Source organism: Pyrus communis, chromosome 2, assembly GCF_963583255.1.
Source record: "Pyrus communis chromosome 2, drPyrComm1.1, whole genome shotgun sequence".
NCBI lineage: Eukaryota > Viridiplantae > Streptophyta > Magnoliopsida > Rosales > Rosaceae > Pyrus > Pyrus communis.
This window is the reverse complement of record NC_084804.1, coordinates 17,054,375-17,081,572: the sequence shown is the minus strand read 5'-3', so window position 1 is coordinate 17,081,572 and position 27,198 is coordinate 17,054,375. Positions and strand designations below refer to the sequence as shown.

General features: G+C 36.2%; 5 protein-coding genes across 6 annotated transcripts; 4 read left to right on the top strand and 1 right to left on the bottom strand.

Annotated features, from left to right (window-relative positions):
- The first annotated feature begins 1,506 nt into the window (after nt 1-1,506).
- Nucleotides 1,507-4,576, top strand: LOC137722971 (transcription factor ABORTED MICROSPORES-like). Its single transcript, XM_068462112.1, has 8 exons — nt 1,507-1,607; nt 1,723-1,905; nt 2,003-2,075; nt 2,183-2,251; nt 2,614-3,303; nt 3,509-3,829; nt 3,909-4,085; nt 4,364-4,576. The coding sequence occupies exons 1-8, from the start codon at nt 1,507-1,509 to the stop codon at nt 4,574-4,576; spliced, it is 1,827 nt and encodes a 608-aa protein (XP_068318213.1).
- A 2,043-nt stretch (nt 4,577-6,619) lies between these two features.
- LOC137724370 (transcription factor ABORTED MICROSPORES-like) lies at nt 6,620-8,136 on the top strand. Its single transcript, XM_068463116.1, has 6 exons — nt 6,620-6,742; nt 6,841-6,934; nt 7,039-7,144; nt 7,368-7,580; nt 7,678-7,854; nt 7,949-8,136. Exons 1-6 carry the CDS (start codon nt 6,655-6,657, stop codon nt 8,051-8,053), a joined length of 783 nt encoding a protein of 260 aa, XP_068319217.1. The 5' UTR covers nt 6,620-6,654; the 3' UTR covers nt 8,054-8,136.
- A 3,479-nt stretch (nt 8,137-11,615) lies between these two features.
- Nucleotides 11,616-15,079, top strand: LOC137721894 (transcription factor ABORTED MICROSPORES-like). The gene is made up of 9 exons (XM_068460921.1): nt 11,616-11,815; nt 11,918-12,094; nt 12,317-12,395; nt 12,484-12,552; nt 12,709-12,793; nt 12,992-13,332; nt 13,665-13,967; nt 14,210-14,386; nt 14,735-15,079. The coding sequence occupies exons 1-9, from the start codon at nt 11,718-11,720 to the stop codon at nt 14,939-14,941; spliced, it is 1,536 nt and encodes a 511-aa protein (XP_068317022.1). The 5' UTR covers nt 11,616-11,717; the 3' UTR covers nt 14,942-15,079.
- A 750-nt stretch (nt 15,080-15,829) lies between these two features.
- On the top strand, nt 15,830-17,617 carry LOC137726101 (uncharacterized). The gene has a single exon (XM_068464972.1). It carries the CDS (start codon nt 15,934-15,936, stop codon nt 16,387-16,389), a length of 456 nt encoding a protein of 151 aa, XP_068321073.1. The 5' UTR covers nt 15,830-15,933; the 3' UTR covers nt 16,390-17,617.
- A 595-nt stretch (nt 17,618-18,212) lies between these two features.
- Nucleotides 18,213-25,457, bottom strand: LOC137726385 (probable ubiquitin-conjugating enzyme E2 23). Of its 2 annotated transcripts, none has more exons than XM_068465305.1 (8): nt 25,349-25,457; nt 22,457-24,534; nt 21,648-21,794; nt 20,761-21,252; nt 20,109-20,178; nt 19,886-20,025; nt 19,388-19,699; nt 18,213-18,961 (listed from the first exon to the last, which is right to left on the bottom strand). In XM_068465305.1, the coding sequence occupies exons 2-8, from the start codon at nt 24,488-24,490 to the stop codon at nt 18,710-18,712; spliced, it is 3,447 nt and encodes a 1,148-aa protein (XP_068321406.1). In that variant the 5' UTR covers nt 24,491-24,534; nt 25,349-25,457; the 3' UTR covers nt 18,213-18,709. The 2 variants fall into 2 exon arrangements, with proteins under 2 accessions (XP_068321406.1, XP_068321407.1); XM_068465306.1 differs by having other exon boundaries at nt 22,457-24,497; nt 25,349-25,448.
- Between the last annotated feature and the right edge of the window lie 1,741 nt (nt 25,458-27,198).

The following is a 27,198-nucleotide window of genomic DNA, read 5'->3' as shown; positions in this document are numbered from 1 at the left end:
GGTGACAAGTCACGAGCCCTAATCTTACACCAGATGGCACTTCCTTGTGATATTGCTTGTTTCTGTTTTCAGTTGAAACTTCCAAGTTCCCAGTAGTAAAGGTAGTTGAAACACGAAACAATATGCTGAAGCCAAACGAATAAAAGACTAGGTGAGGTAGTTAGGGTTCTAAACGCCAAATCAGGTCATGCGATTTGCCTTTCCCATAATTTCCAACTCAAATATAATATTTTTAGATTTTTTTTTTTTTGTCTAAAATATCTCACTATGTCGTTTTATTTTAAAAGAACTCGTTTGAGACTTCTTTTAACAAATTAAAATGCTTCTAAAATGAGATAAAAAAAAGTTCACAAGAAAAGTTTTGAAGTGTTTCTAAATTATAATTAAACAATTTTTAGTGCTTTGGGAATGAGCACTTTCAAGTAAATTTTGTAAAACGCATAAAATTTCAGTAAAATCACTCATAAATTTTACTAAGCGACTATGATATATTAGGTAAATTAGAGTTTTTAAAGACATTAATTATTTTACTACATTATGAAACAACTGATACATATATACATGTATATATATTTGTATTGGTACCGATTGGTCATAACAATTTATATAAAATGAACCCACTTATATCATAATATGGATTTATTTATGAGGTTGAGAAATATAGTCGTGTAGCACTGTTGAATTAAAATATATCATTTTTTTTCATTGGCAATAAGGAAATAAAAACAATTTTCTCTCCTTCATGCATGGGCTGCAGTTCACCAACCAAGGTAGCTAGCCAAGCCCTAAACACGTATATATAAAAAGAAACATTTGTGAGATGGGGAGGGTTCAACTGTTTTTTAATTCTTGGTTCTCGCTCACTCGAACCCAGAATAGAATATATATTGACGACTTTGTTTCTTCTCAGCTTGCAGAGATGGGTATCTTTCTGCGATACTGAGGTGAGGTGGATGCTGTACTGTCTGAGCTTAATTTTTGAATGATGAGTGTGAGAAGTTGTTAACAATTGCTATCGAGTAGTAAATTTTGCTTGGACCCTTCTAGCTACCATTTTACCTTTTCTCATTAATATATTTTCTTTCTTGTTTGTTCTTTCATTTAGTAATTTTCTTTCTCTTCCCAGTGAAAACAGTCGGCTGCAATAGTCTTGGAAGCAAGAAGTACTAATTGTCATCTGACTGGTAGGGTTTGCATGTTCTTCTGTTGGGTGCATGTTAGTTGACAAAACTTGTTGCATAATAATAAACAAAAAAATTTGGAGCATTGTAAAGAATTCCCAAATTATGACAAATTTTAGCTGATTCTTCAAAATTAATTCTCTGTTTGAACAATTTGAAATTAATTCCATGTCTCAATTATTGACTAACGGAATATTTGGTGCAAAACTGAGCGCAGTGACATTATAAGATTCATACAGCTAACCCCACTTAGTGGTATAAGGCTTTGTTGTTGTTGTTTCGATTATTGGCTTTTCACAATTAATCATATTATTTTGCAGGTGGCATGAAAATCATTATGCAAAATCTGATTGATAGGCTTAGACCCCTTGTGTGTTTGAAAGGCTGGGATTATTGTGTTCTATGGAAATTGAGTGAAGACCAAAGGTTAATTAAGAGAGGAACTACTTAATGATCTGTTGCTAATTGAAATTAACTAAATATTACCCTCCTTATCTCTTCTTTGTGTGACAAATTTAAAGATTTTTTATATTTTAATTAGGTTTATTGAGTGGATGGATTGTTGTTGTTCTGGGACTGATGGAAACACTCAGACAAATGGAGGACAAGAGCTTCTTTTTCCAGTTTATCCTGTCCTTCCATGCCGGGATATAATGCACCACTCACGAACCAATTCTTGTGATCTTCTTGCCCAGCTTCCTTCTTCCCTGCCCTTAGAATCTGGGTACCTCTAAATATTATTTAGCCTTCATTTTTTGTATATTTTTAATCATTCAATTATAATTAGTACTAAAAGTAAAAACTAAATTGTGTTTGCACAGGATTTATGCACAGGCATTAATTTCAAACCAGATCATTTGGTTGAACTCTGCTAATAGAGATTTAAGTCCTATGGTATAGTGGTCGTCCAATTCTTTTAGATATTTTTAAGAAAAAAAATCCCCTCTTTGTTGAGCATATAATTAAATGTAACTCTATACTCCTCATCACTTATTTTGCAGGAAAGAGATGAGACCAGGGTTTTGGTTCCAAGTGGTGGAGGGCTGATTGAGCTGTTTGTCTCTAGAGATGTATGATATATATGATGCTTAACTTTTAAACAGCTTCCTTTCAATTTGTTATTTTAGATCTTTCATGTAGAGAAATTCTTGCATATGCACGTCCATATGTGCCACCTCTTACACAAAAGTTGAGCCTGAGTTGGACCCAAATACAAAGGCTCACCTTTTGTATGAGAGTTGCCACATGCAAACGTTTATATGCTAGTAGTTCTCGTGTACATGATATAAACCAACTATTTGAAACATTTGTGTCCTACATAAATTTTGTGAGAGATGGGGTAGGTAAGTGTCACAATTTATAGTTTTGCCCGCAACTAACAAATTCACACATTACAATTTTTAAGTATTTGCATTTTTTTCCACTTTGACAGGTCTCTGAAGACCAACAAGTGATTGACTTTATCACTGCCCAATGCAACATTTCACATGAGCAAGATATCCTGCTTAGTGCAAGCTGCAATGCAAGCACAAATACAAGCTTCACCGTGGATATAAACAACATGAGCAATGACAGAAGACCAAAGGCATTTCTTGTAGATGATAATGGGGGAAATGATCATCTAAACAACAATCATAGTTTCCAGCAGCAACCTGTTTTTCCTGCAATGGCATTGGATCACAATTCGAATTTGCCATGCGATATCTCAGTTGACCAAATCCGCCTATGCAGCACTTCCCCAATGAATTTCCTCCAAAATAGTAACAATAATAATGTCTATAATTTTGATCAGGGTTCACATGAGTCTTTGGGAGAGATGGGGCTTCAAGCTGATACTAATGCACAAAACTTGCATAATAATATTCAAGTTCCTGAGGGAATAGAAAACATTGAGCAGCAGGTTGTGGATGATCAAGACTCAATTAAACACGAGGGTGGAAGAACTGCAGATCATTCAGCTTCAGATTGCAGTGATCAGTTTGATGATGATGGTGGCACGAATTATAGGAGAAGAACAGGAAAAAAGCCTCAGTCCAAAAACCTTGTGGCGGAGAGGAAGAGAAGGAAGAAACTTAATGAGAGGCTCTATCACCTCCGCTCATTGGTTCCCAACATTTCTAAGGTGATGACCACGGCATTATTATTATTATTTCAATTGTACTAGATGGATCTTTACACTTTCTTATGTGATAGTTGATAATTAATTAACAGTTGACAGTAGTAACTAGTGTGATAAGTATGTTGTCACATCATGTGGTCGGCCTAATGTTATATAAAATACGTGACATCTTTAGCAGAATCTAATGCCTACTCATTTTGATTCACAGATGGACAAGGCTTCCATACTCGGGGATGCGATTGAGTTCGTGAAGGAGTTGCAGAGGCAAGAAAAAGAACTCCAAGAGGAGCTTGAACAGCATTCAAATGATGGAGGATCTAAGAAAAGGAATTCCAATAATATCTGTGGAAACCACACCAATTTCCAGCCAGAAACTCTGAGTCAAAACGGAAATACCATTGCAAATAAACAAGAAAATGATGAGCTTCCAAATGGGTTTCATGTGAGAACAGCAGGAGACATTGGCAATATCTCTAAACAAAAAAACCAAGACTCAGATAGTACTAATGACAGGGGACAAGAGATGGAGGTATGACTTAATCTTATATATGTTTTGTTAATTTAAAATTTCAGATAACAAAAAGATTAATGGAAAAATATGGTTGCAGCCACAAGTAGGGGTTACTCAGTTGGATGGAAATGAATTCTTTGTATCTGTATTCTGTGAGCACAAGCCTGGAGGGTTTGTGAGATTGATGGAGGCATTGGATTCTTTAGGCTTGGAAGTGACCAATGCAAATGTGACTAGCTTCAGAAGCCTTGTCTCTAACGTCTTCAAAGTAGAGGTAACCAATTATCTCCTATTTATTACTTAATTATGTAGCTCCTGACAACTATTAATGTTAATGTTAGTGAATATTTCGAGAATCTTACTATAAAAGACAAAATCCCTCATTTAACAACTAAGTGTGAGACACACTAATTGACGGGTCTAATAATAGTTGGATCAATGAGTTTTTTTTCCTTCTTTTTCTTCAAACCGGTGCTTTAAGTGTTTTTGACATAACCAAGAGTTTTTATTTGTGAAAAGCACTTAAGTTTTTATTATATGTTAATTACGCAGAAAAAGGACACTGAAATAGTTCAAGCTGATCATGTGAGGGACTCCTTGCTGGAGATAACAAGGAATCCATCATCAAAAGGGTGGCCTGAGATGATTGCTAAAGCATCAGGGAATGTCAGTCCATTGGATCATTTTCAGCATGATCATTACCAACAACACCATCTCCACGATTACCATGCTTCTTCGTACCAGCTTCAACATCTTTATAGTTAATTTAGCATAATCTACTAATTAATTATGTATTAAGCATTCTGATGAGAACAACTAGCGGGACAGATTATGGACATGCTCGACATGCGTTATGCGGTGATTTATGGTCTTTTGGGCCAAATACATGTTTGCTAGATCAAAACTACGTTTGAAGAGTTGAGATAATTTTTCTAATTTCCTGTTTCCTCTCTATTTCAAAGCTACGATTTGGTAAGAGTTTTTAAACACCAAAACAACTTGTATTCAGACCATCATATCATATTTTCAAATATAATTTGATAGTGTTCTCATATCAAAAATACTTAAAATATTTTTTTAATATAGTTAAAACACTATTTTGAACAAGAAGAAAAAACATTATTTCTAGAAATTTTAAGTATTTTCAAAACTGTATTTCAAGTGTTTTAAGCACGTACAGCGATTTAAGTATTTTCAAAACAGTGTTTTGAGGAGTTTTTTATTTTTTATTTTTTCCCTAGAAACATCGTTCCTAGAAATTCCTGTTTCTAGGACTTAACCCTGTGCTCTTTTCTTTTGTTATTATTTATTATATCCTCCTTTTTCACCCAATAACTAAGAGCCTATAGACTATTCAATATGATGCAACTTCATTATGCATGTATATGTACTTGGAAATTCGCTACATATAAGTGAGGGAGCACGTTAAGAGTTTGAATTCCACGTTTAGGAAAGAAAAGACTTTGCATATACTTGTAAGGAATTTTGGATTACTCTTCATATTGCTTATTGATGTTAAAAAACCTCAACTTTCTTCCCACAAAACATGATTAATTTTAAAAGCTGAGGGGCTTCTTGGAAGATCTTACACATGCCTAGCACCATCCACATTTAACTTAAAGGTCCCAGATGGAGTGAAAATGGAGGATTAATTAAAGATTCACGGTAATTGGATCATTGGTTTTATTGCTAAAAAAGGAGTTGGGGAAGTTCTGTATGCTGAGCTTTGGGTTGTTTTATGAGTTGAAGATAGCTAAAGCTAGAAATTTCTCTCATCTTATTATGGAGGTTGATTCTTCTTTGGTGGTCTCATTCATTATTTGCCTATCATTAATCATCCTCTCTATGGTCTTGTCTCGGAATAAAGAAGTTTGATCATAGATAACTGGAGTTGTAATTTGCAACATGTTCATAGAGAGCGTAGTTTTGTAGCTGAACGGTTAGCCAAATTAGATTTAAATAGCTAAATAGATTTCCAAGAGCTTGGGCAGTCTCCTCCTGATTTAGTTCGAACTCTTTCCGATGACTGCTCTGAAGTCGCTAGCTAAACTAGTTGTTCTTTAGGTGTTTCATTTTTTTCTTCTTCCATGTTACCCAAAAAAAGAAAAAAAAAAGATCTTACACTTGAGAATACATCACAATTAATAGAATACATAAGACAAGAGCCTAACTAATCACTAGCTAATCTGAAGTAAACAATAACAGTTTTACAGGAAGATGACGTGTGATTAACAAACTTCACTAACAATTTTACAAGTACATGGCATGTGATAACAAACTTTGACTAAGAGGTGACTTGATGAGATTATTCTGTTTTGGCAATGAGTTGGCATCTGATGTGTGGAAGATACCATACCTCTATCCCTTCTTATTCCTTGTGCGATATAGGTTTGAACACAACCTAATCCAAAAGTAGGCATTTTGTGTTCACGGGTTGCCATTTCAGTTTAGGTTTCTTAGACAATTGCCCATCCAATTTAGATTATTTTAGTCAATTGCCCCTTCGGTTTAGTTTTTTTAGCTTTATGGAGTAGTTGAAACATGAGCAAATGCATATACCAAACCCAAGTGAATGAAAAACTTTAGAAAAGTTTCAGCTCATTCATGCAATATGCTCTCATATTTACCAAGCCATCCTGTTTAATTACCGAAAGAGAAGAAACAAAAAAAACACAAAAAGAAATTAATTAGTTTGTGTAGTTTTTTATTAAGTTCTCTTTCACGCTACACTCATGCATGGACTTCAGTTCACCTACCAAACTCTCTCTATAAAAAAAGAAACACTTTTTTCAAATGCAAGAGTTCCAAATTGATTTACTTGATTTGATCAATTGACTGAAGTTATGGATCTCTACCTTTGCTTCATCTGCTTCCTCGTTTCTTCTTTCGTCCTCGTCGCGTTTTTCTTACTGACATGTGCAGGCACAAGAGGTAGCTATATATTTTTCTTCTCTCAGTTCTTGTTATGCACTCAACTAATCCGGTAAGGTTTAGGATTTTGAAATTAATGTTTTATCGATCGTTTACAGGTGGCATGAACATGATGATGACCCTGCCAAGCCTCAGACAGATGCGTGGATCTCTAGTGCGTTTGAAAAGTTGGAAACTGAGTGAAGACCAAAGGTTATAATTAGCTAGCTACTCTCTATTTCTTCCTTTTCCCAGTGACTTTTTCTGTTTTTTTTTTTTTTTTTTAACGTTTACTGATGAACTGATTGTTGCGGTAGGAATGAAAAAGTACCCCAATCAAACTTTGAAGCTGAAAGGAAGAGAAGGAATAAGCTTAACGACGTATTCCATATCCTTCGCACTTTGCTTCCCAACAATACTGGGGTGATGATCAATTGCATTAAGTGTTTATTTTTATTTTCAGATTAGTATTATCAGCGTTTTCATTTAGACATATGCAGAATAATGGGAACGTGCGCTGACAGTTGATATGTTAACGAACAATTGATGTGATTAGTACGCTGCATGTCACATCTTGTATTCAGCTAATGTGATTACAATCTTTAGGAGAAGCTCTAATATAATGCCTAATCATCTTGATTCTTAGATGGACAGAGCTTCCGTCATCGGGGACACAATTGCATACGTGTCGAAGTTGCAGAGGCAAGTAAAAGAACTTGCTGGAGAGCTTGAACTTAACTCAAATGGTGGAGCAAAGGAAACTAGTTATATTTGTGGAAACAATGGCAATTTACAATCAGAGTTTCTCCGTCAAATGGAAACTATCATTGCAAACACACCGGAAAATGAAAAGATGGAGGTATAGACTAAACTAAAATCTTATATTTTTTAAATTTGGATGTATATTTGGACTTCTATCTCTTTAGGTGATCAAAAGAATGTGAAACTAATTGCAGCCACAAGTGGAAGTAACTGAGTTGGATGTTAATGAATTCTCTGTGACTGTATTATGTGAGCACAAGCCAGGAGGGTTTGTGAGACTGATGGAGGCATTGGATACTTTAGGCTTGGAAGTAACCTATGCAAATGTGACTGGCTTCAAAACCCTGATCTTTAATGTCTTTAAAGTACAGGTAATTAACGTTATCTAAATTGTCTTTAATACCCCAAGGCATTTTATTATATTTTATTAATATTAGCTGATAACTATTATGTTTGGTTGTGCAGAAAAATGACAGTACCGGTAAAATAGTTCAAGCTGATCATGTTAAGGACTCTTTGCTGGAGATAACTCGGAAACTGTCAATGGAATCCATCATAAGGGTGGCCTGAGAATCTGAGATGATGGCTAAAGCATTATATATATGGAATGGCAGATCAGTGGATCGTCACTCTTATCATGATCGTTACCAATAACACCATCTCTACAGTTACTTCGTCATACCACTTACAACATCTTTATCATCAGTCGATCATAATCTACTCAGTTCATGTATGAGTTAAGTAGGAGCATTCGGTTTCTTTCACTTCATGTCGTACAAACTTAGTTATAATGGTTATTTTAAATATACTTCATGTTTTTTCTTTTATTGGTGGAGGTGGGGTTTGAACATACGAGCATCAATGAGTTCAGAACTTCTTTAAAATAACACGAAAATATGTTTTGTGATTTTGAACTTCGCAAGACGCACACATATAAAGAGCTCATAGTTTAGTATAAAATGAATATTTTAATTTTTGTAATACTCCATTAAATTTAAAAAAATGATGTTATTTATCTCTCTAAACATTTTTCCTTAAGTAGCCGTTACCACCTACCACTACAATCACTAATCTTACATCACCATCATCATCACCACAACCATCGTTGCTGCCCCACAATTGTCACCGTAAAAACTGACTTTCCTCGTATTAGCATAGAACAATTGTACACATATTTAGACAAGCAATGGAGTTAGTGTGTTCTACAGTTACAACAGGCATGAATACAAGATAAATATAGAGTTAGAGCCTAATAACAACACAACGAAAATACATAGAGTTATTGCCTGATAACAACATCGGAAAGATCCCTTTATACGACCATAGTACTCCCTAAATAATGTTGAATTAATGCTTATGACTCCCTTAGACTCCCCCACAAACTTGACTCGGAGTAGGAGACAAGTTTGGAAACGAGAAGCTCAAAACAGTCTGTATCGAAGCCTTTTGTAAAGACATCGGCAAGCTGATGTGTGGAGGGAATGGACTAAACACGGTGACTGCCTGATGCAACTCTCTCACAAAGTTATAATCAATGACTATATGTTTCGTCCAGGCATGAAATACTGGATTGGCAGCTAAATATGTTGCTGAGAGATTAAGAACCAGACGAGTGAGTGGACAAGGAAGCTCTTGCAAGACACCTTGGATCCATATTATATCCACACAAGCATAAGCAAGAGCTTGATACTTCGCTTCCGCAAGAGAGCGGTAGCAACAAAGGTGTGGTAATAGTAATGGTGGTGTAAGGCTAGTGTTTGTCTTCTAAAACTCAAACTTCTCCACTAAACTCTATTTTCGATTCACGATGATTTTTCGTCAACCTTGTCAATATAACTGATAATACTCAACGTGGCATACTCCGTCAATAAAACTGAAAATACTCAACGTGGCATGAGTGAGACCCACTTAACTATTAATATAACTGTTGAAGAAAGTTAAGGTTCCACCGTAAAACCAATTAGCAATATGGAGAGTAGTCTAACTATTTATAAGCACATGCAAGGTCCCTCCTCTCATCAATGTGGGATTCATTCTCAACACTCCCCCTCACGTGTAATGAATTTTCAAGCCTAACATGTGGACAACACAATATCGGTAAATGGTGACGTGGAGCACGTGTGACCGTTGGACTTCACGTGGGACGACAACCTGCTATGATACCATGAAGAAAGTTAAGGTTCCATCATAAAACCAATTGACAATATGGGAAGTAACCCAACTACTTATAAACATGTGCAACATTTCTCCTCTCATCAATATAAAATTTATTCTCAATAACTTCCACATCACAATTTTCTAACATAAAAAATTCGACCAAACCCAAACGGGAACCTACTAGTCCCTCTCTCTCCCCACGGTTCATGGATTTTTATCATGTAGTAAGATTGAGCAAATTTCCTACATGGATTCAAATTTTGGTCACCTTCTTACCTAATAGTCATGGATATTTTTCCAAACTTGATGAACAAATATCAAATTTTGCATACGATGAATGCATAGAAGTTGGAGTTATAAACAATTGTCAAACGATAAATGATAAGCACACATTTTTTTAGCTTCTTTTACATTCCTATGTAATTCTGGTTGGTGGTTATGTTTGACTTATTCAAGGCTAGTTAGGAGGTAAATGTTTGGTAATTTGTAGTGCTAAAAGTGTTTTGAGCAACCACTTAAATATTACAGTTTAGTGGTATTTCTCTTCATTTGTAAGTGAGAGGTCTTCGGTTTGATTCTCGCCAAAAGCGAATTTGAACCACGTTATTGCCACCACCTCCCCATATAAAATATCGTTTGTTATAAAAAAAACATTTTTTTTCTTTTCAAAACTGCTTATGTTTGTTGTGAAAATAAACAACTGTAATAAAAAAAAATTAAAAAAAAAGGGTAAGAAGTGCTTTGAGCAACCACTTAGATACTATGGTTTATTAGTATTCTTCTTCACTTGTAAGTGAGAGATTTTAAGTTTGATTCTTGCCAAAAGCGGATTTGAACCATGTTATTTCCACCACCTCCCTGTAGAAAATATCAATTGTTATAAAAATAAAAATAAAAAACAACAACGCATTAGGTTTAGGAGAAAGAGTCAATATGAAAGTTGCATTAATTAGTCGGTTGTTCACCCACCTAGGTTTAGGATAAAGAGTCAAAGGTGGGATTGTCGATATGAAAGTTAACACCCAAGTCTAAACCCAAGGTTCAAGTTCTCCAATGTCCATCTCTTCAATCACTTAGAGAGAGAGAGAGAGAGAGAGACAAAAGTTTTATAAAATGTGAGAAACTTTTGGTGATGACCAATGTGGGATAATGAGATTTCTTCTAAAAAACTCCAACAAAATAAAGTAAAACTACTAACAAGGCCCTTCAAGAGCTAGAACATTTCTGGAATGTCCCGGATGATTTTTTTTATAAACTTATATTGCGGAAAACTAACACGAAATAAGTCTTACGATGATTTTGTAAAAAAAATTTATGAAACTTTGCAAATATGATTACAAACCGCGAGTTAAGCTGATAGTTTTTTTGAAACTGTTTGGCCACTATAGGGGGTGCATGAAGGGCTTTTAATCCTTAATTAATTAGGTCGAACTTCGTAGCTTAGCGGACTGTTGGGCATTTCATCTAAAAGGCGGACAATCATCCGAGCTAGCTTGCATTTCCTTCACCAACTGTTTGAATGGAATGCTCACGTATATATGGTTTCCGTTTTTGGTTTAAAGCATTTGGAGAATTGGAGTAGTTGAAACATGAGCAAATACATATCCCAAACCAAAACGAATGAAAAACTTTAACAATGTTAGTTACCACTTTGCACGCTATATTAGCTCATGCATTATGCTCCTCCCATCATTACCCAGCCATCCTCCTTAGTTATCCAAAAAAAAAAGGAGAAAAAAGAAACACAAAAAATTAATTGAGCTCTCTCTCTCTCTCTCACTCTCTCTCTCTCTCTCTCTCTCTCAGAGTCATGCATGGACTGCAGTTTACCTACCAAGTTCTTGCCATATAAAAAGTGTTTTCTTCTTGATTTTATTGAAAGCTACAAAATTATGTACAAGGTTTTAGAATCTTTGTTTTGTTCTTCTGAGTTTGCTGAGGTATTGAATATGATGATGGTGCAGTTAACTATTGCTGCCAACTGAACTGATACTCTTAAGATTCTGTGTTGGAATTTGAAATCAGTTTACTCCGCGTTTTCCCCTCGCTTTTGTATTTTCAATCGTTACAGGCGGCAATGATGATCATGCCATACCTCATCCACAGGCTTAGATCTCTTGTGGGTTTGAAAGGCTGGGACTGCTGTGTTCTCTGGAAACTAAGTGAAGACCAAAGGTTATGAAACCATAACTACATTATCAATCTTTCGATTTCTTCACGTCCCAATATATATGTATATGTACGCGCGTATGTGACTTGCTTGTGGTTTATTTTTAGGTTTATTGAGTTGATTGATTGTTGCTGTGCTGGGACTGAGATCACCCAAAGTGATGCTGGACAAAATCTTCCTTTCCCTCCAGTGCTTGCTTGTAGGGATACAATCTTACAGCATCCAAGAACCACATCTTGTGATCTTCTAGCCCAAATACCTTCTTCCATGCCCCTAGACTCTGGGTATAACCTATTTATTTGTTTCAGTTTTCTCCTTTATCCCTCCTTTTTTTTTGTGCCGTATGAACAAAGTGTTCTCCTTCAAGGCGGCCTGACATGTTATGATGTGCGATCCAAATTGACGATATAGAAAAATGAAAGACTGTATCACACTTTCTTTTGTGTACTTTGATTAATTTATTAACCATTTGGCCTGGCCTCATTTAAATGTGTGATTACTGACAGGATTTATGCAGAGACCTTGATTTCAAACCAAACCAGTTGGTTAAACTTCTCTACCAACACATTTTTAAGTACTTTAGAGGTATGTACCACTAGCTCCCTTTCTCCTGTTTCCAGAAGGCACAGCCCTTTTGATATCGAGCTCATACTTTTCTTGATTACACTTGCAGGAAACTATTGGGACCAGGGTTGTGATTCCAATACCGGGGGGAATAATCGAGCTTCTTGTTACCAAACAAGTAATGTTTCCAGTATCTTTAACTTTTATTTGTATATTTAATTGCATTCATGCACATTTCGTATGAGCCATAAAGTAAAACGTTTTCCTTCACTATCCGAAAAAAATGATCTTTAGCATGGCAGTTATTTTATTCTTCTGTTTTCTGCGACTGCAGGTATTTGAAGATCAGCACGTTATTGATTTTGTCGCAGCCCAATACAACATCTCACTAGAGGACGAGGCCCTGACTAACATAAACGGTACGCGCAAAATGAGTAAAGTCGGATCAAAGTGATTTTTAGACCATCTTTCATTCAAAACTACTTCAGAGAATTTGAATATGCATCCATATGATGTATCCATGGAGAGAACAAGCAATTCTCCAATGAACTTCTCGCAGCAATTTACTAATTACAACTCGAGAAACCTAACCAAGAATAATATTGATATTTCTTCAGCAGAAAATGGGTTTCAAGAGATGGAGGCGATGCAGAGGTCTATCACTAGTGAGAGACAACAGCACATGGATATGCAACACTATATGGAGGCATTAGTACCAAACATTGATCAGCAAGAGGGTAACGAGAAGCGGGACTCGAATACACATGAGGCAGAGGGACAAGCTGCGGATTTTATGTCGGATTGCAGCGATCAGATTGATGAGGATGAGGATACAAAATATCAAAGGAGGACAGGGAAACGGCCTCAAGCCAAAAACCTTATTGCTGAGAGAAGGAGAAGGAAGAAGCTTAATGACAGACTTTATGCTCTTAGGTCTTTGGTTCCCATTATTTCTAAGGTACCCATTGCATTTCATCATCTTGCATCTTTTCTTTTGAAACCTCATTCGATTTGTGTCATGTCTTACTTCGTTAATGTGTTGGATCAATTCAGGCTTTATAAACGATATGAAAAGAAAGAACTCACTAGTAACCTCACGTAATAGGCTCATAAGAAGACCTATTCATAGTCAAGTTAGCTAGGGCAATGTATCCTCCTCTCTTCTACACCCAAGTTCAAATCTCCCTCCCTACAGTTTAGATTAAATTAGAATATCACTCGACTATAAAAGTAATTGGCTCATTGAAAATGCTGTCTTTTATCTAATGCCAACTCCCTTTCAATTCACAGTTGGACAGGGCCTCCATTCTTGGGGATGCAATTGAATATGTGAAGCAGCTGCAGAAGCAAGCTAAACAGCTCCAAGATGAGCTTGATGATCATGCTGAGGATGATGCTGCTACGAACAATGTCAAATCAGAAATTCAGAGCCGAAGTGGAGTTAATCACATTAGGCCTAAAACAGATGATCATCAAGATGATCATAAAGCTTCAAATGGTTCTCATTTTGGAACACCGGGAGACTGCAGCGTCTCGAAACAAAGCAGAGATTATTCATATGCTGTCCATGATCACAAGACAGAACAGATGGAGGTACATATCTTGTGTTCTTCTCTTCTTGAAGTTTTTCTTTTTTGGGGAAGTGATTTTTTCACTTCACCTACATTCCTTCCTTTTTTTAGCCATTGGATTGAATAAATCCATGTAGAACCAATGGACAAAAACAATGGGAGGAAAGCATAAGGAGAAAACGAGATTGTGAAAACAACTACCTTTTTCTATTCGGGATTAATTTATTTCTTGGGTATTAATCAAAGAAATGGAAAATGTTGCAGCCCCAAGTGGAAGTGGCTCAATTGGATGGAAACCAGTTCTTTGTGAAAGTGTTCTGTGAGCAAAAGCCTGGTGGATTTGTGAGGTTGATGGAGGCTTTGAGTTCACTGAGCCTGGAAGTTACTAATGCAAATGTGACTACCTTCAGATGCCTTGTGTCCAATGTTTTCCTTGTAGAGGTTAGTTGCTTTTCTAGCTCAAAACTCTAAATTTTTTCCAACCGTTGCACATAGTTGGGAATTTTTTTTCGGTATATGAGTGTACACAATCCCTCGTCTCACAACTATTTGTCACATAATCAGTATGTGAGGGTGGTTTTTGCGAGTGCAACGTTGTGTATACTCGTTGTATGCAAGGATTTTCCTTAGTAAGATGAGGCAAGCTCGTGTGCACATTCGCCTTATATGTGTGAGAGAGTTGAGAAAAAGTATTGGGAGAAAAGTTAAGAGGGTTGTAACATCTACCGTACAATTTAAAGAAGCATTGATCTTACATGAAGTGACTTTGTTCAATTTTTTTGTTGCCAGAAAAAGGATACTGATATGGTTGAAGCTGATGATGTGAGGGACTCCTTGCTAGAGCTAACAAGGAATCCGTCAAGACCGCGCAGCGAGACAGCTAAAGCGGTGGAAAATGGGGTTGGCTTGGACAACCATCATGACCACCACCACCAACACCTCCACAACCACCATTTTAGTCCCCTCCACTTGCACCATCTTCCTAATGAAGCATAAAGCATCAGTGTTCCATATGGGAAAAGCATTTTTCAGTACTTTATGTTTTGGTTGATTTTCACTTTGATAGAAGTTTTAGCACAATCTCAAAGGACAGATTCTACATATCTTAAACTAACAGAAACATTGCTCTCTTTATATATCAACCCTAAATCACTATGACTATCCAATCAATTGCTTAGTCTTTGATATATTATTATTAACCAATTTTCGCCAATTGTCTAAAAATTACATTATAATGATATATGTATGTCCGACATTGGGATTTCACACATAGAAAGAGTGAGTGTCGCCATGAACAATGAATCTCACACTCTTTCCATTGATGTGAAATCTAACAAGTTTTTTTTAGAGTCACTTGATAACTTTGTTTTCAGTTTTTGTATTTATTTTTTTAGCAAAAAGTTTTTTTAAATAAAAATACAAATTGAAAACTGAAAACCAAAAAGTTAAATCTTTCTTTCATTTTTTTTTTTTTTGAGGGGGCCGTTAGAAAACCAATTTATTTGCAGTTTTTGTTTTCACATTTTTTGAAAATTGAAAACTCATTTGATAAATACTTTTAATTTTCAGTCTTGCTTGTTACACCTACCATTTGTAAACCACAAGCTTAACTAAGTCGGCTAGAACGATGTACTCTCATCTTTACACCCCAATTCAATTTTTTTATAATTTAGATTAGATCAACTATATCCCTTGAATAATAAAAACCAAATTTACTCAGGATGGGTTATTAGTTACGGCCCAAAATAAAATTAAAAAAAAAAAAAAGGACCTAGGGACATTACCAATTGGCCCAACAAAGGCAGAGTGAGGCCCATAACCAACCACTTGGCAGTTCCAATATCGAGACTTTCCCCATCACCAAGTAATCCCAGGAAACCTAGTAACACGGTCTACGTGCAAAAGTCCACAAGAACCCTAGACTCGACCCTCCCTCTCCTAAAACCTCACTGACATCCCAAAAAAATCCCATCTTTTTTGGTCCATCAATGGCCCCTGTCGCCACCGGCGGTCGATTCAAAGAGCTCCTGAAGAAGTACGGCAAGGTCGCACTGGGCGTCCATTTCACAGTCTCAGCTGCCTCGATCACAGGCCTCTCTGTCGCCATCAAGAACAACGTCGACGTCGAATCGCTGCTCGCCAAGCTTCACATGGGGAGCGTGTCCTCCAAAGACGAAACCCCCCAAAACCCACCTGTAATCTCCGATGGGTCGGTGTTTCGGGACGGACGCACATCGGGAAACGGGCAATCGACGGCTGTGGTTGTGGAGAAAGAGAGGAATCGGACGGCTGAGCTCGCGGCTTCGACTGGTGGGGCTCTGGCATTGGCTTTGCTCTGCAACAAGGCTCTGTTTCCGATTCGGGCTCCCATCACTCTGGCGCTTACTCCTCCTGTGTCTAGGTTTTTGGCGCGAAGAAGGTTCATCAAGACCGGCGGTCTCTGAACGTCGTTGCCTGGTACTTGTTTATCCTTGCTTTTTATATATCTTTTCTTTTTAAATTTAAATTTTGGTTATTTTGATGTTTATTGAGATGAAAATGAACATAAAACCGGCAATTGAATGTTGAATTTTTTATTTTGCAACGGGATGTATGACTGGTAGCATTTGGGTGAGAATTGAAGTTGAATAACTGATTTCGATGTGCCCTAAGTGGTGTGATTCTGGAATGCTTGAACTATAAATTTGGGTGCACAAGTTTGTTGCCGGAAAAATTCGGATATTTGATGAACAATTTGAAGTTTAAGACGGAGTATCAGATTTTAAGTAGCTGTGAACGATGATGATGATAGTGATGATACTTTCTGATTAATTGAAGTTTTACTTCTCATAGATCGAAATGAGTTGAGTGACATGTAATTGTTAATATTGAACTGCGTAGTGTTCATGAGCCGTTATTCCATTAGAGGATCAACTGGTGTAACATCTTATTGTTAAGTAATTTGTATCTGTTGTAAACTTGTAATCGCCGGAGATCTTTAAATCCCTGAACTTCTAACTCTAATTTATATAGAATCGATAATTCTCAGGCACTTAATTCTAGGACACATTCCACATTCCACATTATATGGCACGGTATAAATTGGGAAGAAGCTGCATTTCCCGCAGTGAATTTTCAATTGTTTCAGTGATTCGACGTTCCTGCAAGCTATTGCCTTCGGATAAGCCTTCCATAGTTTCAAAAATGTGAAACCACAAAGCCTAACCTGGTAATTAGCTAGTATAGCAATGTGGATCATCTTTCTTGCCGGCGAACTCACGTATCTTTCTTGTGGCATATCAGGAGAAGGAGCAAAGGAACTATAATAATCGTGGAAGTTATAGTAATTACCAATAACAGTATCACGTGGAATCCTAAAGTTTGCACAAAGTAGTGAAGGTGGATTCAGTTTAAGCATTGCAGGAGAGAGCGGCGATCGCTCCCGTAGCAAATCGGTGAGAGGAGAATTTTAGTATTGTTATTGTTATTATGTCAATCAGATGGGTTCTCCCATCCCACTCTTCTATTCAGATCTGAATATGTGAGCTTATACTCTTCTTTTTCTTACTAATAATGTAAGTGTTGCATTGATGGATTTTATGCAAATCTCATCATTTAAGTTATGTTGATTAGCTTGAACAGGATTGTTCGGTTCATTCGGATGTCAATTGTTTATGTTGCAGAAATTTATGATTTCGTTTGGACACAATCCTTGTGTTTTTAACAGATTGGTGAATGACGGGTTCGATGTTTACTCGAAAATGATAGGGTTTAGAGGAGTTTTATAGAAATCAAATCAACTTAACATCCATTACACTATGTTTGGATGAAGAAATTTAAGATTACCAAATAATTTTATTTTCTAAAATTTGTGAATTTTCTTGTTTGGTTAACTTAAAAGAACAATAGAATTGAATACGGAATTTGTTATTTTTTAACTCTCAATTATAGAAATTGAAAAATGATATCTATTTACATGAAATTTAAACTTAGGAATTGAAGGTCTCAAATTCCAAGTTTTCTTTCACTCAGAAATTCTAAATTTGTATGTTTATGAATCCAACAGGGGAATTGGTGCATATCAATTTATAAATTCTGACTTTTACCCAAATTCCAAGTTTAGTTTTCTACTATATTTTTGCAATATGGAAGCAGTCCATGGTAAAAGATGCAGCTCAAAATGACCGAAAACAAAATAGCATTCTAAAAACTGAAAAAAAAATTGTTTGAAAATCTTGGATTTCGAATTAAATCTTGTTTACAATGTTGAATAAGTGAATAGAACAAATGAGGCAAGAGTTGAGTCAATTGTGAGAAGCCAATCCACACAGTAAATCTGATATAGTATCAATTAAATCCATAAAAATCCTGAAGAGGGAGCAACCGAAAAGTGATTGCAAAGCTATGGTTGCTTTTGCGGCTGCAGAAAGCACCTGCCAAAAGCTACCAGAAGATATGTCAACATAAGTTAGCAACCAGATGCCGAAAGTCACTCCCAATCAGGGGAGTGCCGGCAACTTTGCTTCGACAAACCCCCAGTATGCCTAAAAAGGGAGATAGTATACCTAATGACAAGGTGTATACGTCTGGGGATAGCATGAAGTCTCAACTAAAATGGGTCAGGCCTTCAATTTCTATTGAGTTTGAAAAAATGAATTCAAATTGAATGTGAAAACCTTTTGACAAGTATCCGAAATCTTCAGAAAATAACAACGAAACAAAACGGATTGACCTTTTTGGCTTGATGGATCCGAGACCTTGACAAATAGAATCTTCAAACCTATGCTACGATTGTTGCAGATGCTTAAATTCTTGACAATTAGCTCCAACCTCACTCAGGGCTGAGCAAAGCTTTGGCACAATCTTAGCTAACATCAACTTGAAACCAACCGAAGTTGAATTTACATCACTCTTATCACTAAGAGAGGCATCTTTAGTGAGAGAACCAATCGAATAGCCTTTCATATATGCATCGCAGGCCTTCAAGATATAGAAACCACGCCTCCGGAAATGGTCATTGACGAGCTCTTCAAAGTCCTAGACATGCCAACAATACTATTACTAAACTTTATTGAGTCAAGGATAAAAGCAACATATAGGACTTTCTTTGTAAAATTACCACACAACATAAAACGTGAAGAGCGTTCCCCAAGTATTTAGCAAATATAAACAAAACATCAAGTAGATTCAATATTTTCATGATGCCATGTAATGCATACAGTTCACTTTTTTTTCCTACCATGTGCAGATAATGCTCATATACTTCAAGGGGTACACCCAACTCAAACGGAAAAGATTATATCAACAGACTGAGTAATATCCAACTAAAATAGAACCCCTATCACCAAACAAATTTTAATGAATCAAAGATATGAGGAAACGATCATATATGATGCACACAAAGAAATAGAATCTTATAACGGAACAAGATAAAAATTGAATATTCGATATCTGATACATCACCTTTGGTGGCCTCCGAATAAGATACATCATTGTCTTACAGTTCAGTAAGAAAGTATTCTCATTGTAGGACAATGAATTTTTCTCTCCTTCAGCCGTCCCAACCTGCTTATCGTAGCCCGCTTCATTAAAATATGGCTTAGAATTTAGCACCAACCCTTGGAGCGAAACAAGAACTTGAAGGATGCTAGAAGACTTTGGATCCCATACTTCATTCCCTCTGCCAGTCCAAGTATTCAAAAGACTAAGACACACTTTGCCTTCTTCATATAGATTTGGATTTATCCGCCAGCCACCAGAATGATAGTATGCTGTCTGTAACACATAAATCCATTCAGAAAACGACAGATAAATGCTCTTTCTTTTTCTTTTTCTTTCTTTCCTTTTTTTTTTTTTTTTTTTTTTTTTTTTTTTTTTTGGCATCAAATCCAAAAAAAATGTTGTGAAAAAAAAAATGATAGTATAGCCAAAGATTAATAAATAATAAAAAGTAGTTCTAACCAGAGGAACATCAGGGTACTCTGGAGGGAGGTGAAAATCAAAAAAGAAGAGGCCATCTTGGTAAGGTGTCCCATAAGCCCCAACTATAACTGCCCTCAAGAGATCCATTCGATCTTCATAAACTCGTACACAAATCCCATCTGTTTAAAAATTTACTGTTAAAATCAAGTGTTTCTAAAATGGGACAGATAGTGAACGTCAAAATAAGAAACTGAACCCTTACCAGGAAGGTTATTTTGAAGGATGTTCCAATCTTGCTGAACCTTCTTAAACCACTTTCTTCCACTGGTATTCTGTAAGTATCATTTAATGTGAAAAACAGGTTAGAAGTATGAGGACAGTTGACCTATTAACAAGGCCAGAATAGAATGACAGGCTTTAGTCATTGCGGCAAACGAATTTTAGAAAATTAATAGAAAGCCCCTCGCAAAAAAAATTATTCAAATACTCTTAGACAACTTCTTTATCATTAAGGGCACCTCTTTTATTATTAAGGACATTTGTTTAATTCAAAACCCTCATGAAGTGTGACTCCTTTTTTGTTTTTTGTCCTTAAATAATAAGAAAAATGGTCCAAGTGTTTTTTGATAAAAAAACAGTTTTGTGTGACTTTTTATTAGTTCTCCGTAACAATTTCCAGTTCATTAGTCCTCGTATGTCCAATAAAATATAAAGCAGGAACAGAAACTGGAAAATCAAATAGACAAATATATCTAACCGCTTTATTTTCATTTCTTCTTTCTCATCTTTAAAGGAAAAATATGTATCCTTGTCTAGCCTATTATACCTAATCTATAAAAGGTCCATGCTACAGAACGAGGATCCCTCAAGAATACAAAGCAATAATGGGGTTGAAACTGAAATAGAAAAAATACCTGCCCAGCTGCACAAAGGAAATGATGGTCCAAAGGATCTTTGGCAATATCAAAGCGTTTGAAACTGCAAGCATCATTCTTATTGCATTCTACAAAATCTGATTCTTCAGTCTTTAAGTTGCATAGAATTTCTGCTGCATCAAACATTTCTGTAGCCTGTGGGGTAACATGTTTCTCTTCTTCTTCCTTATTTATTTCTAGACCATAAGGATCCACCACATTAGATTTCTGAGAGCTGGAATCTTCACCGTGATCTCCTCCCTGAGCAATTTCTACTTCCCGAGGCTCAACTTCACCTTCGCCCTCACCTTCAGTATCCAAAGAATTTGAATCCATATTTCTTTGTCCTCTTGAGAATATACCATGTGCCAGTCTGGTAACGAACCTAAGTGCAGCCAAGGGAACAGACAATGCCGGGTTCCTCCCAGAATTATTCTCTCCACTCTCTTCAGCTTCAAAATTCATCCCAATGGCATTTTGTAGCCGAACTTCCTGAACATCAACAACTTTATCATCTTATTCAACAATAAGAATCAAACCAAATAAAGTATATTTAAGGTCTTCTCTATACAAATATACTCTAAGAAAATAATAAATTCATCTAGAAGAAGAATCAGTTTCCCAATATGATGAATTCAAGTAACCATAATCAGTTTCCCAATACAAGTACCCAGTCTGTCATTTTAATATTACTTTAAAAGCCAATAAACTCAAAAACTCACGTCCTTAAAGAGGGAGGATTACAATTAGGACTAGTGGCCCAAAGCTCCTCTTTCCCAGATGAAAGAACAACATCTTGAAATACACGGAACAATGTAATTATTTTTTGGGCAGGTATCGGATTGTAAATATGGTTAAACATACAGCTATTTCAAACAGAAACAAACCTCTTCTGTACTCGCAGGGACAAATAGTGCAGGCATCTCATCATCATTAACCGTTTCCCAACTAGCAGCATCACTAACATCACTTCCAGCACCGATGGAGTCATCATCATCAGCTCGGCCAACAACATAAATTGCTTGAGGTCCAACCTAATAACAAATCAAAGAAACAAGAAATACATTGGAACACTTCCATAAAATTTGACATACGATTGAATTTTGAAAAACAAGCACAAATTTAGTTGTCTTTATGCCAGAGCAAGGTAAAACAACCAAGAAAAAAAAAATCTTGTGATCAAACAATAATCCAAAATAATATATTCGAATAAGATCCCAATTTTGTTTTACACCCACCATTCTCCGAGCAGCTGCTTACCATCAGAAGCTTCCCATAAGTTTCTACTCTTTTCTCTCATACTCTATTGAATCGAAGATTTTATATGACATGGTTTACATCCCTCCCTTTGACTAGATTCTTTCATCCTAATCAATATAACTAACAATTCCAATACAAGATAAGCCACTATTAAAGTCTTTTTTGATTTCGTTTCCGAGGCAGGGAACGGGTTGGACGCCCATCAGGAGTGGAGCCCTCAGGAAAAGGACTTCCGAGACCTAGAATTTTTAAGTGGACTTCCAAAAGTAAACTGAACCATTTTTTGGGGAGGAGAGGTTAGAACTAAGAAGTAATAGTGATGATGTTATCAATTTAATAATTCTAAGTTACTGATACAAAGTTTTATGTTGATTGACAGCCAAAGCGTGAACAAGAAAACAAGAGTGACAATTTGAAATTAGGCAAATGAACATACCGTAGAAACCATCCCATCAGCCCATGTAACTTCAATATCCCCATTCTTAAGACCAGTTATATTTCCAACCCAAGAAAGATCGGAGAAGTCCAAACAAGCTTCATCACTAGATAGATCTTCCTTTTTTGTAGAAGCGGAACTAAGATCACTTGGTCCGTTTTGTTGCTTTGGTTCCTCATCTAAGTCTGTCCCTGAAGCAGTTTGTGCAGAGACAAAAACTGGCAACAATCTGACAACAACATCCCCATGACAGTAATCATAATCCGGATGCCCCTCAAGCTCATAGACACTCACAACTTCCTCCTTCTCAAACTCTCTAGGATCTTCCGGTCTGGAAACTGGCTTTAACCACCTCACACAAGCTGTTCTCTCCTTGGCATTGACACTTTTCACAAGCCCAACACGCCTAGCTTCATAAGCATCCTCACCATCATCAGAGGCCTTCTCCACCACATACTGTTCAGCAACAAATTCGTGATCACCCGGACTATCAAGCGGAATTAAATCTTTAGAGTCCAGTTTCAGTTCTATTGTACCATCCTGCCATGCCACATCAACTGTTGTCTTGGTATTGACAATCAAAAAGGATCTTTCAAAATTTTCTTCCTTCCGTGCCTTCTTGTCTCTCCTAACCACAACTTTGCGGATCTTTTTGCGATGAAGAGGCCAGGTTTCATGAACTGGCTCCTTTGAAACTGACAATAAACTATTACACAAACTAGATTCAACAGATGTATTCCTTCCAGTATTTCCATTGTTTCCATCTAATACAGATACTAGATCGATGTCCATGGATTCGTGATTGCCATTTGGTTCATCAAGCGCACTCTCCTCTGAATCACACTTACTACCCATTTGAGTAGGTTCTAAGTCACTGCTTACAGAATCATGAGGTTCTAAATTTGATGATCCCTTGTCTAAGGGAATGGAAGATGATGACACTGATGAGGGAAGAAGACACCAATCACCCAATTGCCAAGTTGCATGTGTAAAACAAGACAATAATTTCAAGTTCTTGGGAATCTGCTCTTTAGCAGGTGCGGTAGAAGAATCTGGCCCACAGCCAGCAGAAGCTATCCAATAAATTAATACTGAAGCAACTGTAACCTTAGTAACAGTACCTTCCACACGATTAGGTTTCCACAAGCCAGATAGCCACCTAGCATTCTTGAAAACTGACGATCTTGCCTTCACACGCTGACCTGGGTAGTAAGGGAAATGCACATCCTCAAGCATATTCTTGGAAACCGGTTTCAGATCCATCGGCTCTGCTTTCATAATTTTACACACAGAACCATCATCAAACAAAACTGTCACATTATCATAAACATCATCAATCCTACCTAGCCAGGGACCAAGGACCACATAATCACCCACGGTGAACTCCCTCACACGTTTTAATTCGTTGGATGAAAGGTCTTTTATGACTGACCCATCAGGAGCTAATAGATCAACAGAGATATTGACATCCACCACAACACCAACTTGCCCGGTTGGGTCAGAAGCAGCAGCAACAAAATCCCCATGTAAGAACCCTCGATCAACAACTGTTAAATCATTAATGTTTTGGGTTGACTCAGTCTCATCCATCCAAAGTACTCGAACCTGGTCAGCGGGAAGGGGACCAGTCTTATCATTACTACCATTTTTGTTCTTGTCACCATTCCCATGAGTAGTATTATTGTTATTACCACCTTCTTCCTCATTCTCATCGTCGTCGCAGTCATCATCTTCATCGTCATCCTCGTCATCAGTGATGCTACTATCAGAATCTGAATCACCAGCAACCTCAGTCACAATCCCAGTCATACCACTCTTGCTCCTGACGACATCTTGTCTATAAATATATGGGGTATTGTTAATGTTACTGACAGCCTCACTTAACTTTTTAACTTCATTACTTTCAGTAGTTACATTTGAATCGCAAAGAACTGTGCTTGTTGAAGAATCAACCTGGCTCAACGAAATATTATCGTGGTCAATAGCAGTAGGCTCGTCATCTTTAAAAACAGCGTCATGCTCCTTGGTTCCCATCCAAAATCTGACAACAGGCGATAAATGTGGTATCTAACGTCAAGCTGAAATCATACACAACCAAAACGAATAGCAAAATTTTGAGATTTATCATCTTCTTAAGAGAAAGGAAACACATTTTTATCATTGATAATTTATCAACTTAATCATAAAGCTAGACTCATGTTTTCAACCTTTAAAAAAGCTTCTGGGCAACTAGTTCTACGCATTACTACTTTTAACCAAAAAAGTGAGTTACTTAAAAATGTTCCTGTTATAAAAAGAGTCCAATAACAACAGATTAACACATAATCCCTGTGACTACCTACTTCTCAGATGGAAAACCAATACTAAACTACAAGTCTACACCGAAAAGTTTCAACCCCGAAAAACTAGTTCAACAAGAAGACACATGTCCAAATACATGATATTCATCCAACATAAGAAACTTAATAATTAACATCAGAATCCAAACACAACAAGCTAAGAAATATTCACAAGCACAAACCAAGGCGCGAATCCGATAATAACGTGGAACCCAATATTCCAGTCGGATTCAACAACATATAGGATTATTTGGGTGCACAAAAAAATCAATTTTATCAATAAAATTGCAGCTTAGAAAGCCGAGAGCAGCTCACATTTAGCAGACAAACCCAACAATCAAACAATACAAATGGAAAAAGCATAATAGAAAAAACCGATATAAAATATCATCTCCATTAGATTGTGTGTTTGATCATGGATTTCAATCCAGCCCATTTGAAATCGGAAGTAAATGAGAAAAACGATTAAAATTAATAAAACTAATAATTTAAAAATGGAGCTTGGAGCTATATGTAATTAGATGATTGCAGGAGGGGTTGTGTGAGAATATACCTGAAGAAATCTAGGTGCTCGATGAATGAGAGAGAGAGAGAGAGAGAGAGAGATACTCTGATGGAGGAGGAAGACGACGGAGAGAGAATGGGAAGAGCCTTTCGGTTTTTTGAACGGAGGGTATAAAGCTCTGAGCTGGAAGGGAAGCGGCACTAGGGGTATTCTCGTAATTCGGATGATGTTGATATGAGAGAGGCCTCTATTTAAGAAAAAGATAATAATGACATTTTAAATTCTCTTTCGCTTCTAGATTTCTTTTCCTTCTTATTAATTGGGGAGGTGAACCTGTTTTTTTTTTTTTTTTTTTTTTTTTTTTTTTTAAATTTATTTTGTAACCAGAAAAACTTCACAACTCACTTAGAATAAACAAAAATATCTTTTGACAAAAAAAAAAAGAAAATCTATTGTTTTTAAGAACTAAGAGCAAATTATGTTTTACCGTAGTGACAGAAAATAATAATGTTTGTGCACTTTGGTGCAGGTACGATCCGTATTACCCCTAACATTTAACAATTTAATCTACTAACCTTATCATTTGTCCAAAAAAATTATTCAATTACAATTGTTGTTCACCTATATCTATGGTCAATGTTACAAGAGAATCGACGAGAAAGAGAAAGCAACACGATTTCTAGATCTTTAAAACCAAATACTTGGTCAAGCAATGGTAAGGGAAATGGAACATAAGACCTCAAATGCATGATAGATGTTTTAATCTACAAGTTAAGAAGTTATATACTTAAATTGGGTATTAGGGTTTGTAAATGATAATATACAAATATACTTTCAAGGCTTCACCCCCTATCATCATATATCAATTGAGTAAACTCTCATTTACTAGTTTGATGTGAAAATGTCATCTTGTATTCAAATTACAATTTATGCCATTTATTATGTATTTTTTTATTGCATATTTTCTTTATAAAATTACAACAAAACTAAGATCCAAGAATGTGATGACCAAAGTTACCAAAAGTTGTATTGAAAATGGGATATGGATGGTATATGTCTTTTGAGAGAAGACTATTAAATTAAGAGAGTTTTAACGGAACATTCCTGATACTGTTCACTCTTAACGAAAATGATATTTTTACTCTAAAAAATCATTCTTGTTACTATCCACTTACAACCTTTTTGTCCTTTTGATTAAAACTCAAAGTTTTCAAACCATTTTCATTAGTTTTCCTTTAAATTAATTTCAATTTTTTTTTGTTGGAAAATTAATATCAAATATTAATTATGATTTGAATACTTACTCGAAGCAAAGAAAATTGATTATGCTTTGTTTGGACAATGGGGAGAATAGTGAGAGTTTGAAGGACTAGGCAAGGTAGCCTTTTCTTGCAAGGGAGGACTGCTTCAAGGTCAAGAAGTCATCCTTTAGGACAAGCAAATTACCATTCTATTTTTTATAAATATTTAAGCCTATTGAATTTTTTTTTTCTCTTCTAATAATTATGGTTTATAAAACTTGAACATAAAGTTTCTGTTAGAAAAGTGATAATGGGTAGCCCGGTAAATCAAATGATCATATATTAGAAAGAAGTTAATCTAATCTTCATTTTTCACCACTATTAAACACAACATTTGAAAAAGATAAAAACAAAAAAGAAGAAAGATGAGGTTTATTGCCATTTATTTGATAACTAACCTCAAGACAATGAGCAACCCTAATATAGTCGTAATTTTATTTTTTAATTTCAAGATCGTACGTAAATTTGAACTCAAAATCTCCAACTTTTTTTTTTCTATCTGAACTTTCTATATGGGCCTGAGGCCCAAAACAATGCTCCGTAAATGTAGTTAAACCCGGGAAGATGTAGACGATCTAGATCCACTACCCCCATATA